This window comes from Miscanthus floridulus, chromosome 19 (genome assembly GCF_019320115.1).
Source record: "Miscanthus floridulus cultivar M001 chromosome 19, ASM1932011v1, whole genome shotgun sequence".
In the NCBI taxonomy this organism is placed as follows: Eukaryota; Viridiplantae; Streptophyta; class Magnoliopsida; order Poales; family Poaceae; genus Miscanthus; species Miscanthus floridulus.
In genome coordinates, this window is record NC_089598.1 from 87486308 (window position 1) to 87500089 (window position 13782).

At 48.5% G+C, this 13782-nt stretch overlaps 1 protein-coding gene across 1 annotated transcript; it reads left to right on the plus strand.

Annotated features, from left to right (window-relative positions):
• The first annotated feature begins 12180 nt into the window (after positions 1-12180).
• On the plus strand, positions 12181-13089 carry LOC136529583 (ethylene-responsive transcription factor ABR1-like). Its single transcript, XM_066522658.1, has one exon. The coding sequence runs from the start codon at positions 12181-12183 to the stop codon at positions 13087-13089; it is 909 nt and encodes a 302-aa protein (XP_066378755.1).
• The last annotated feature ends 693 nt before the right edge of the window (positions 13090-13782 follow it).

The window sequence follows — 13782 nt, forward strand, 5'->3', positions numbered from 1 at the left end:
TCATGTGAGTTCCTGGATACGGCCTCAACATACGCTAAATATCATGAATATCATTTTTTGAATGACCAAAATCGATTATTCCATGTACCTACAGTTCAAATTTAGAATATTCGAAAAAATTCAATGAAAAAAAATAATTAATGAAATATAGTAAAAAAACTCAAAATTATCCCAAATTTTGAAATGGAGATGTAATTACTGTAGCAAGGCCTCACAAAAAATATGGGGCAAAAAAATTAATTTGCCGAGTGCCACCCTTGGCACTCGACAAAGAAGCCTTTGCCGAGTGCCAGGGCACGTGGCACTCGGCAAAGAATTTTAAAAAAAAAATTCTTTGCCGAGTGCCCCTTTTTGGAGCACTCGGCAAAGGCCCAATAGAAAATGGACCGCCGGCCCAAAATCCCCCCACCCTAGAACCCTATCTTCTCCCTTGCGTCCGCCCGCCCGCTCGGTCCCGACGCCCGCCGCCGCTCGGCCGCGCATCCCCGGCCCGCTAGCGCCGCCCGCCCGCGCCAGCGCCGCCCGCCCGCGCCGCTCGCACACGTGCACGCCGTCGCCACCCCTGATCCGCCGCGCATCCTTGGCCCGCCCGCCCGCTCTCCCACGCCACCCCCGCCTGCCCGCCCGCGCAAGCGCCGCCTGCATGCGAAGCTCGCACACGCGCGCGCCGCCGCCACCCCGGCTCCGCCGTGCTAGCGCGCCCACACCGGCGAGCCCCCGCCACCGCGCGCCCCCGCCCCTGCATCCCCCGCCCCTGAGCACCCCCTAGCCCGGCTGCGTGGCTCCCAGGTGCGCGCCGCCGCCGTCAGCGAGGCCCACCGCCGCCGTCCGCGCGTGCTGCCACCGTCGGAGTGCACGGCCGTCCTCCCCTGCACGCGCCGGCCCCACGCACCCCCGTGCTCCCCTGGTCTTGCCGTCGTCTTGGAAGGAGGAGGAAGCAGTTGTGAGAAGAAGGGAGGAGAAGAAGGAAGAAGAAGGAAGAAAAAAGAGGAGAAAGAAAGAGAAGGAAAAGGAAGAAGAAGGAGAAGGAAAAAAGAGAAGAAAAAGGAAGAAGGAGGAGGAGAGGAAGGAGGAGGAGAAGGGGAGAGGGAGAGAGGGGGAGGAAGCCGAGGTGGAGGGGAGGAGGAGGTGCCTCAGTCGTCTTCTCCGCGTGCCTATCCCACCGACGCCCCTACCGTCATCGAACCGCCTACGAGCGTGGGCAAGGTATATCCACCCTTTCTCTACTTGTCGGCCTTCGTGCCGTTGTGATGTCGGCCTTCGTGCCGCTATGCTTATCGGCATTCGTGCCATTTGTGATTGTCGGCCTTCGTGCCATTGTTTTTTGTAGGTTTTGGAAACCTCCCCGTGCAGGGGAGGTGCTGTCAAAATTTTGAACTTATAGTGTCGTGTTTCTTCTTTTGCAGAGCAGGACCTGTCGGAGGTGACCTGGAGGTCCCCGATTGTCTTCATCGGCGTCGTGGGTTTGCCTGCACTACGTCGCCTCGCCACTACGTTGACTCGCCACTGCCCCGCTAGCCTGACTTCACCGACACCCTAGGTATAAATCACCTCTTTTTCTGCTTGTCTGTCGTCGTAGATCGGTGTAGCCCAGTTAGGTGTCTCCCGTCCGAAAGAGATATCTTTGGAGGTATGCAGATCTTTGCATATCTGCGACTGTATCTATTTTGGATTGTCCACGTTTTTTGGACAGCCCACAGATGCGTAGATGGGTTAGTTTCCATGGTCCGCTTCGGTCCGAGACGGTGTTTCGGCATCACCCCCTGTTGTTCTCTAGATACACACTCTCCCTTGCAGGACGTGTATCAGGAGAATAGCGGGGAAGTGCTGCCAAAATTCTGTCTGGGATAGGAGTGGAGCATGGAAACTAACCTCATCTACGCATCCGCGGGTGGGATTAGGACCTATTCTCACCTATTAGAGAGTAGGGACACCACGTAGATGCAATTGATGGTTACCTGTGGAGATGTTATATATGCTAGAGGATGGAGGACCATTAGTGGATGTACACGGGCCGGACAAGTCAGGGTGATGCCAGCATTGAATGGATGAACAAGACCGATCGTTCCTTAAAGCGTGCATTTGGCAAGGCCACTAGATACCCGAAAATGGCTTTGTGTCCCTGCAGCAAGTGTGGTAATAGAAGAATGCAAAACCAGGAAGTCATGGGTATACATCTGCACAAGAATGGGTTTACACTGAACTACACCCGGTGGGTCCACCATGGTGAAGCCGATTGTATGAGAGAGGAGGTGGTAAGACCACACGTTGAGGCTTTCAATGCTGATGCCGGGGTAGCAGACATGGTAGATCATGTTCACCAAGCACAGTTTGCTGAAGGACATGAGGAGGCGGAGATGCAGGCAGCAGTAGATGCGTTCAAGTACATGATGGACTCAGTGGCGAAACCCCTTCACGCTCATTCTGAGGTCTCTCAGCTGGATGCCATTAGTCACTTGATGGGGTTGAAGTCTGATTTGAACATGAGTTGAGAAGGCTTCGATAAGGTGTTGGCCGTGGTTGGCACCCTACTTCCAAAGGACCACATGTTGCCGAAGACCATGTACGAGGCACATAAGCTCCTTAAAGCACTGAAGATGCCGTATGAGCAGATACATGCTTGTCCGAACGGTTGTGTCCTATTTTGGGAAGAACACAAGGAGGCAAAGTACTGTCCGAACTGTAAAGCCTCCAGGTTCCTAGAGGTAGAGTCTAGTGATGGTGGTGGCCAGAAGAGGCAGCTTAAGATACCCGCCTGAGTCTTACGGCACCTTCCCTTCGTGCCAAGGCTTCGAAGGCTATTCATGACCGAGGAAACCGCAAAACAGATGGCGTGGCACAAGAATGACAAATGGTATAATCCTGACAAGATGGTACATCCATCTGATGGTGAAGCATGGACCAGCTTTAATGACAAACATCGTCTGAAATCCGATGAGTGTCGTAATATACGTGTCGCGCTGGCAACAGATGGGTTCAATCCTTATGGCATGATGGCCGCCCCTTACATATGTTGGCCCGTGTTTGTTATCCCCCTCAATCTCCCCCCTGGCGTCGCCTTTCAACGACATAACATGATCTTGACATTGATAGTTCCTAGACACCCGGGGAAGAATATGGGTGTGTTCATGGAGCCTATGATTGATGAATTGATCAAAGCTTGGAATGAAGGGGTATGGACATATGACCGAGCTACAAAGCAAAGCTTCAAAATGTACGTCTGGTACCAATACTCCATGCATGACTTCCTGGCGTATGGGTTATTCAGTGCCTGGTGTGTTTAGGGGAAGTTCCCGTTCCTAATATGCCAGGAAGCTGTGAGGTTCATTTGGTTGAAGAAGGGTGGCAAGTATTCGTCGTTCGATCAACATCGTCAATTCCTATATTCCAACCACCCATTCTGACAAGACACTAAGAACTTTAGGAAAGGTGTCGCAGTCACGGACCCTAGACCGCACTTGAAGACTGGTGCTGAGGTTCATGCTCAGATAGATGCTCTCGTGCCCAATGAAGAAGGTGGTTTTGTGGGATATGGTGAGCAACACATGTGGACTCATAAGTCCGGCTTGATGAGGCTCCCCTATTTCGATGACCTCCTACTGCCCCATAACATTGATGTAATGCACACTGAAAAGAATATCGTTGAGGCACTTTGGGCAACACTCATGGACACTGACAAGTCTAAGGACAACCCTAAGGCTAGAGTGGACCTGGCGACGTTGTGCGATAAACCACAGCAAGAGATGAGGACTCCTGCAAATGGCAAGAACTAGAAAAGGCCTAAGACCGATTTCATCTTGAAACCCGAACAAAGGAGGGAAGTACTATGATGGATCAAGGCGTTAATGTTCCCTAATGGGTATGCAACGAACCTGAGCAGGGGAGTGAACTTAGGCACTATGCGAGTCAATGGGATGAAGAGTCATGACTACCACGTATGGATTGAGCGGCTTTGTCCGACGATGGTACGAGGCTATGTTCCTGAGCATGTCTGGCTCGTGCTTGTAGAGTTGAGCTATTTCTTCTGCTAGCTTTGCGCCAAGGAGCTATCTCGGACCGTGGTTGCAAACTCTGAGAAAGTGGCACCTGAGTTGCTTTGTAAGTTGGAGAAGATCTTTCCACCCGGCTTCTTCTTGTCGATGCAGCATTTGATTGTGCACCTCCCGTATGAGGCATGTATGGGGGGCCGTGCAGGCCCGTTGGTGCTATCCAATCGAGAGATGTCTGAAGGCCGTTCGCAAAAAATGTAGAAATAAAGCCAAAATTGAGGCTTCCATTGTAGAGGCTTCCATTCTGGAGGAGGTGACAAACTTCACACAGCTATACTACACAACGAACCTTCCTAGCATGCATAATCCACTCCCTCGCTACAATGCTGACGAGAATGAATCCAACCTCAGCCTTTTCCAAGGGCAACTCGGAAGCGCAAGTGGATCGACCAATAAGAGGTTGGATAATGAAGAGTGGCGCAGTATCATGCTATATGTGTTGCAGAACCTAACCGAGGTGAAGCCGTTCATTGAGTAAGTTCTCAATGAACTTGTTTCAATACGCCGTCACTATTCTGCATCCAACTGATTCTTTCTCGTTTGCACATGAAATTTATTCATGTATCCTAACATCAACCAAGGGGTCCTACCCCATGGCAAACCGATACCCTTCTTTCACAGGGTCCGGGAGCAGGGAGGCATGATTTCATTTCTTGGTTCAAAACAAAGGTATTGCCCAATTTACCTCATACCTAGTTTGAGATTTCGAGTTTCGCATACTTTGTCCGGCAATCTTTCATTCTTGCGCTTGCAGGCCCAAACCGATGAAACTATGAGTAAGGAGTTGAGACAGGTTGCAAATGGCTTCAACAATAAGGTGAAAGCTTATTCAGGTTATGATGTGAATGGATATCGCTTTCACACAGCAAGCTATGAGCGAGCTCGGCCCCATCAAAAAACCACAAACAGTGGAGTTTGTACTCCCGACACTGATGGCCTCGAGTATCATGGCATAATCGAAGAAATCTATGAACTTTCATTTTATGGTTCGAAACCTCTTCATCTCGTCATGTTCAAATGCCACTGGTTCAATCCTCGACTAACGAAACGGAGCCCTAATATTGGTCAAGTCTAGATTCGACAAGATTCCGTCTATCAAGGAAAAGATGTCTTTATTGTGGCTCACCAGGCCATGTTGGTTTATTATTTTCCATACGCGTGCCAAGGAAACAAGACTCTTAAGGGTTGGGCTATTGTGCACCAGGTATCACCACATGGTAGACTAGCTGTCCCAAACGATGAAGATTACAACTTCAACCCAAACACATATGAAGGAGAGTTCTATCAAGAAGATGGGCTACTAGGGAGGTTGGTGACAGACTTAACCGAGGCGATCGGAATGGAAGTAGACAATGAAAGGGAAGATGACGAGGAAGAAGGAGATGAGGTGAAAAATGCCAAGGACATAGAAATGCTTGAGCGATTACATTTAGACGATGACGATGAAGGCAACATTGAACCTTCGGGCAGTGTTGTTTATTTGGACAATTTTGATAGTGATGATGAGACATATGATCCAGATAATCCCAATAATGATGATTACTTCTAATACATGTAATACTATGTTATTTTGTAATCGTGTTTTGTTTATTTATTTAGCATCTATTTTTAACACATGTACTAATATGTCTTGTTTGTTTCTTTTTAATTGCAGGTGATTGAACAAAGATGGGGGGCAGTCGTGGGCCAAGGAACATGAACTCGAGGTTCATGAGGGCACGCAATGCAGATCCGGATGCAGAAGAGGGGTCGTTGGACGGGAGGAGGCAGAGGGCCAGGAGCAGTGGTAGCGGCAGCGGCAGCAGGAGGGGCCGGCCTCCTCTAGTCAAGCCGCGTGACATGCCAGAGGAGGAGCGCCGTACCCCGGACTCCTCGGATGAGGAGGAGCTGGTTCAGCAGACGGACGACGAGGGAGACGAGGCACAACAGGGCGGCAAGGCTGGAGGCACAGCTGGTTCGGACTCCTCTGCTGTGGCCAGGATCTACTTGCGAGGTCCCTCGAAACTCCCTAGGCCTCCACTTCTTCCCCTACGCCCAGTGATCCGCCCCCAGGGGGACAGGTAAGTAACTTTAGATTTTATCATAGCTACTTCATATAACCTGTTGAAAATTGTCAGAGAAACTAATAATGTTTGTTAATGACTTGTGCAGGCACTGGCTGGTTGCGTCGCCTGGTGACTCATGCAACCCCAACCACATCTTAGGTCTTGGGTGCAGGCAATTTTACCCTGGCATTATCACGCACAAGGGGAACACTGAGCCGGCCAAATCGTGGGACCACTACAAAGATGCCCCCGACGCATGTGGAGATAAGCAGGAGCGGGTGAGGAGAGAGTTCTGGGTAAGTCTCGCTCGCACAACTTTGATCAATACATCGCATTCATTTGACTTTTTTGACATAATGAATTGATACATTGTGTCTATCTATAGACTTTTTTTAGATGTGAAGAGGGACAGGAGGACAGGGCGGAGAAGGTGATGGTGAAAAGTGCCAGGAAACGAATCACCGACATGCACTACGAGGAGCGCCTCACTTGCATCGTCAAGTACTACGCCACGCACCTTGGTGAGAAGATCACCAAGACACAGGCAAGACAGAGGACGCTGACCCGGGAATAGTACCTTGAGGTAAATGAAGAAGAATAGTACTAATTCGTTTTGAGATTAAGTAGCTTTAATTTGGTCTTCTTACATCTCAAATTCTTTATGACATGTAGATGATTCCATGGTGGTGCGAGTCGTATCGGGACTGCTGGGTGATGATCGTGGATAGGTGGTTCACGGAGGGTTATATCCAGGACCACGAGGCAGGGCGGGAGCGGCATATGGCAGCGACAGGCCCCACACACCATCAAGGTAGCCACAGCCTCGGCGCGTACAAGCAAGCATGGGTACATGAATTTTTAGTATTCTGACGCTCCATTCTACATGTTTCTTCTAATCATCTTGTTGTCTTTCTCGCAGTTGGCATCACATGGTGGCCAGTCCATCTCCAATTTCATGGCATATGGTCTGGCCCGCAAGGGTAAGGCGACGTCCGCTGTCACCTTCACCCCGGATGACCCGCCCGAGTCCTACAGCAACCTGAGCGTCCACACCCACAACAGTTCGTACGCGTCAGAGGCAAGGTCGGTCCATGGGCCAGACTAGGATCCGAGCACCGATGACATCGATGGGACAATGGTCATGAGGCTCGGACAAGGCAAGAAGCATGGGCGGTACTAGATTGGCGATGGCACCCTCGAGCCCAGCGAGATTCCCTCCCTCTCCTTTATCTGAGCACAGACCCCGAGCGGAGGCCCGGCCATACGCCAACGGCCGTCCCCTTCACAGCAGTGGGTCGACGCACTCCAGGTTAGTCCCGTTTAACTCTTCGTACATTGATCTTTAAATAACTTAGTTACCTTTGCATTATTGAAACATTCGATTGAAATATTGTAGGCCGAGAACGAGAGGATGGCTCAGGAGCTGCGGGACCTGGCGGCGAGGACCGAGCAGGCCAAGCGGGAAAGACAGGCCGAGCGGGCCGAGCGGGAAAGGCAGGCCAAGCAGCTAGCGGAGATTACGACGTTCCTGCAGAACTTTGGGCAAATGCATGGTGTAGCTGTGCTGCAGTTCGCTCCACCGCTGCCGCTAGTTATAGCTAGTCCTGTGAGTATGAAACCAAATTGCTTCGACTAGTGCTTTCATTAGATGACCACTCTAACAGATGCAATCTCTTGTACTTTATGCAGCCTCCATCGGCGGGTTCGAATAACCCATCTCAGGCGCAAGCAGGCGACGACACTTTTCCTTCACCAGACACTCAGTTTCCTCCCCACCTATAGTTTGTATCTCTTTTTCACCGCTTGATGGACATGTGATGCACTATGATCGACTATCGACTTGTTTCGATGGATATTGGACCTATTATGCTTGTGATGTCGTGTATGTGAGATATTGTGTGATCGACATGTTATATATATGTGGTATTGCCTTTGTGATGAGATGAATGTGATATATATGTGCTATATTGTGTTTGTGATGTCACAGATGTTATATATATCTCTTATATGCTGTGTTTGTGAATATAGAATCAAAAAAAATTAGCCTCTTTGTCGAGTGCCCTGACCCTGGCACTCGACAAAGCTGGGAATTCTGCATTTGTAGAATTCCTAGCTTTGCCGAGTGCCAGGGCCAGGGCACTCGGCAAAGATTTTTTTTAAAAGTCTTTGCCGAGTGCCGCCCTGACAGGGCACTTGGCAAAGAAATTACGAAAAAAATAAAAAAATCTTTGCCGAGTGCCGACCTGGTAGGGCACTCGGCAAAGAAATTATATAAAAAAAATCTTTGCCGAGTGCCTCCCCGGCAGGGCGCTCGGCAAAGAATTTTTGAAAAAAAATTAAAAAAAATCTTTGTCGAGCGCCTCTGACATGGCACTCGGCAAAGCATGAGCTAATGGAACTGGCGCCGTGACGGTCACTTTTCTTTGCCGAGTGCCCGATAAAAGGCACTCGGCAAAGAATTCTTTGCCAACGGATTTTTTACCGGAGGCTCTTTGCCGAGTGCTGCACTCGGCAAAGGCTTTGCCAAGGGCAAAGTAGCCTTTGCCGAGTGCATTAGGCACTCGGCAAAGCGCCTGAATCCAGTAGTGACGTTGTTAGCTCCACCCCACTCCGCTGAACCAAGCTCTACCCGCACCATACCAAGCTCCGCACGTGGCCACACCAACGCAAGGGAGGGTGCATCATGGTGACGGATAGGGCAAGGCGGCATGTAAAGGAGAAAGGAGATATCCATCCATTTGCCCGAACTCGGTTACGGGGGTATATATAGGAAGTGAATATCGTAACAGACATAGATTCGCACACAAAGATCAAATCCACGTGTTTGCGTCAGATATGAAATCCTTAGTGCTCACGCGTCCGCGTCCTATTACTGAGGTTAAATCTAAAAATCATGACCTCGGTGCAATGCACGACACAAAAACTAGATCGTTTACCTCAGTGTAACCGGTTGCACAAACAACCATGCAAAAAACCGTAAATTCTCTCTATTTTACACTTGATTGTTTACCTGGTGACCACCTAAAAAATAGGTAGAGGTTTTGTCCAACTCCCCTTGGTGTGCGCGCGTGGACTGCGCGGGCTGCAAGTTCCGAACCAAATCCCTTGGTACGATCAGACTATATCTCCTATAACTAAAAACAACAAAGTGTGGATATTTTTTGGTGCGATATTTATTTTGGTTCGTCCGTCTGCCCACGCCTGTGATCCCACGATATCTCCCACATGTTGCGTCCTTTGGTGCGATTCTCCTTGATTGAATATTACCTATCATGTGATAGAGGAATCACGGTAAAATAGAAAGTAAAAAATTATTGTGCTATCCATATACACATTGCATGTTTGCATGCACCAGCATACATGGCAACGAGCAAAAGGAAAGAGAATTAACACAAAAGGAAAGAGAATTAAGACAAAAGGAACATTTTTGCATTTCTGAGAACCTTGCTAAATCTGCTAACATTTAATTACTTCTCTTTACATTTGCAAAAGGGACAGTTTTTTCATCCTTTCATTTGGTTTCACGCTCACGTGTTCCATTGCCCTCGCTTGTTGTTTCTTGCTGAAATTGCCCTTGGGTCTTTTTATTTTGAATCATTTCCCCATATTCTAATTAAACTACAAAATTTTGAATTAGGATACGAGGTAAGACATGCAAACAGATATTTCAAAACTACCCGTAGAGTCCAAACAACTTAATAAATAAATTCTTCTGGAGGCAATGCAAATTCTCTCTAATTTTTCATTTGGTGTAGTTAGTGTTATCATAGTACCCGCATGTATTCATAGGAAATAAATCGTGGACAAAACGTGGACACTTTTTGGTGTGACATTCCAACATGAGTCCATCGTCCTGCCAATATCCTTGAGGCAGATCACATAAAGGATGAGAGTGCCTCTATGAGATTGCTCACAAGAGACTCAAACTTATATCTGATCATGGTAATATTGAATTGCTTTGCATCAAAAGCATCGGCAATGATAAACGGGGACATATGTTTTAGTATGCATAGTGGAGGAGAACTCAACCTTGGACTTCTCAGCAGCTTTTCTGAGCCTTTGCAGTAGTAACTTGGCCTTACTCAGATAGTCAAGAGGTACACCATAAAACTATGAACCACTAAGAAAAGTGTCATCATTGGTTGCCTTGACCTGAAAAATATGTCGAAATTAAGAATTACAACACCTAATTCAACACATTGGAACAGACACTCAAGTGGATACCTTATTCTACAATATATGTCTGTGTGGAATAGTCCTAAAGCCACATATATTTATACGGTGAGTATAACATACTTTGTTTTAAAATTTTATGAGAGATTTTTTAAGACACGCAATATTATCCATGTGACAGGCATTAATATTTACATATATACTCGAACCTGTGTGTACAGGATTATATAGAGATGCAGCGGAACTTATTCATGGATTTATTAGCGCATGAAAGAAATGGATATCGGAGAATTCTTTCTGCCGATATAAAATATTATCTTAGACATATCACGAAAAAGTCTATACAGTAGAGTTTGTGAGCTTGCGACGCCGTGCTCTCCGTGACTGTGTTAATTTCATGAACTTTGCTTTTTGAATTAAATATCACTTTAACGTCAGTATTTAATTTAACAGTATTGTTATCTTATCGTGCGATCCGTGTGTTTTTAGTATAAAAAATTTAGTTGTCTCGTAGCAACGTACGGGCACGCTATCTAGTAAACGGAAAAAAAAGATCTCCGGTAGAAGAAAAACTGGATTGAACAAAATCCCACTCGATCTCCTGGAGGGTAGCAGCTAGGCTCAAATACGATCTCCACGAGGCTAGCAGCTGGGCTCAGTATATATATCTCTCTATATAACACTACAACGATAAAATAACTAATTAAAATTCACAAATTAGGAAGCCTTGGCCAATAAAAAAATGATCGTATCAATTTTTCCAGTATAAAAATGGTCATCAATAGAAAAAACGAGCTATAAAGCTGCAAATTTTATCGACCTTTACAATTTCATATAAATTATACTTTTAAGCTCACGTAAATAAGTTATGTTTTTTCAAATATATACTACATGGAGAAGAAATATCTTTCATTTTTTTTTACGAATCATAATACAGATGCTCATACATGTTTGTACACTCATCTCCTATGAAGACACGCACACACATTCTACCAAATTTATAGTATATTTCAGTGATTTTAGACATGGTAATAAATTTTATAAAAGTTCAATGAAAGTCTTCTATACTCTATACACCTAAAAAGTCTGTAACGTCGTCATCTTGATCCCTGCTTACGTGAAAGTCTTCTATACACCTAAAAAACGACAATTATGCAACCACAAATAAAATGTACACAAACATCATGATTATAATATTTTCTGCTTCTAACCCTAGCAATGCAAACGATCAACCTGCCATTATCTATCCATTTTTTTCACTTTTCATGCATATATCAACCCTTATTTTACCAAGTCGTTGTTTGTGTATCCATCCATGACTTGTAAATATTGCTCACCATTTTACTTTTGGCACCGCTCGATCGAGAGATTTCACCTAGTGTTGCCGTGGCGGTTTGGTGTGGGCTTGCAACTAGACAAATGGCGTGCATCACGTTGCCTTGCCTTGCCTTGCCAACGATGGAGCACCACACCGATGCAAGCAAAGCCGCGGCGGCCATTATCACGTATAGCCGCGCGCTTTGGCTTGCGATCTTATGGATATCGTCACTATCCCTTGGCTCGCGGACGCGGCCGAGTCCGTTGCAGTTGCAGCTAGCCCAATGCAACGCGCGCGCGGCGCGCTGGACGCACTCTTGCGGCAGGCTGAACCGGGGGCGGGCGGCGAACACAGCCCGCCGAACGCCCCGCTATCGATATGGCAAGCTATCGATATGGCATATTTGGCATGGAGCTAATGCACAGGTCGGCCAGTCGAAACACGAGGAGGGAGCGGCGTGCCGCCGGCTGTGGCTTGAGCCCTTATAGGAGTCTTAAAAAAACGCAGTCGAACCCTGGCAGCACATTCACATCGCCGGCAGCCGCTGCACATCCATCCATCCGGCAGGGGGCGATCGAATTCAGATCTCGCGAGGATGGAAGGCGGCGGAAGCATCATCGAGCTCGCGAGGAAGGCGGCGGCCTTGGCGAGGACCGAGCGAGCGGCGCGGCTGGCGGCCATGCGTCCGGTGCGGAACTACCGCGGCGTCCAGCAGCGCAAAAACAGGTATTACTCCGTGATCCGGAACATCCACACCCGGCGCCTGGTGTGGCTCGGGTCGTACAAGACCCCCGAGGAGGCCGCGTACGCGTGGGACGCCGCCGCGAGGGTGACTCGCGGGCACTGGGCCAAGCCTAACTTCCCCGAGCCGGCCTGGGCGCGTGCGGCGCCGGCGCCGGAGGAGGTGTCCACGGAGCTCGTGCTCGCGCTGTCGACGCCCGCTGCGCCGGTGCGCCGCCGCGAGCCTTCTGCGGCGGTGGCGGCTCAGGTGTCCTTCGACAACTGGCTGCTGTCTGCGTCGGCGGCCGCGGAAGAGCCACAGCGTCAGCAGAGAGCACCGGCGGTGGTGCCCCCTCACCAGCAACAAGGCACGGCGCCGGCACTGCCAGCGTTCACACAGTTTTTCCACCTTTCAGGTCCCGCCACTGCTGCAGCCGCCGCCAATGGCGGCGCCGCTGTCGTCAATCCTTCCAACCCGGGCGCTTGTGTTTTGACACCGCAGAACGTGCAGATGCCGCCCACCAATCCGGCGAGCACCGTACTAAGCAGCACCGAGCCCATCGTCCTGGCCTCGCAGTTCCTTCCCGCTGCCGCCCCTACCCACCACCGAGAGCTGCCGGTGTCGCAGGCCGGCGTGTCTGATCTGGCCGTCGTCGGGGATAACTTCACCCACGACGGTGCGTCCACGTCTGCTGCACCTCCTCCAGTGCCTCGGCTCACTCCCAAGGATCTGCTGCTCCAAATCGGCATGCCTGGTCGCGGCGGCCCGGGTGGGGCGCAGTAAGGAGGCTGAAGCTGCGTCAGGTGCCGAGGGGCTGCCGGCGATCGACTGCGATTATCTCATGCGGTTCCTTCGAGTACTGGACATGTGATCTTACCGTCTACTATCCGTGATGATTATGTATGTTTTTCTATTCCAGAATTCGAAAACAATGTGTATGTATTATCGATTTAACTGGACTTGTGATGCCTCCTGAGTCCTGACCGTGTGCTTGGGTCAGTATGTATTGTTCTGTAGTAGTTTGTAACTTGTTTTCAGTTTCCCTGTGTTGTGAGCAAAGAACAAAAAAATGTTGGCTGAAGTAAGGTTCTATTTGATACGGCTTCGTCCGGTTCTAGCTCCTTTCTACAGTGTGTGGAGGAGTCAGAGCTCCACTGAACAGGGCCTAAGTAGTCTTCAATCCAGATCTCAAGTTTCGTCACCATGCATGTGTTTTGTATACAGTTAATCATATTGCTATTTATTAGTGATCTCATTATGTTCATGCTGGTTACTTATTTTTGGGAATTTGGGAGATCTTTCCTTCAACAAGAGACAAGATCGAAAACATTTTCATAGTCGTTTTGGAACTACAACTGCAACGATAAGATCGATTCTAATAATCAATGACTATTCTTGTATTGCAAAATCCAACGAATTGAAATTAATGTGTGCATCACAGTAAGTTTGATACAAAGACTAATTACTAATCAAGGT

Coding starts and splice junctions, on each gene's coding strand:
- LOC136529583 (XM_066522658.1), top strand. CDS start 12,181: ATGGAAGGCGGCGGAAGCATCATCGAGCTCGCGAGGAAGGCGGCGGCC.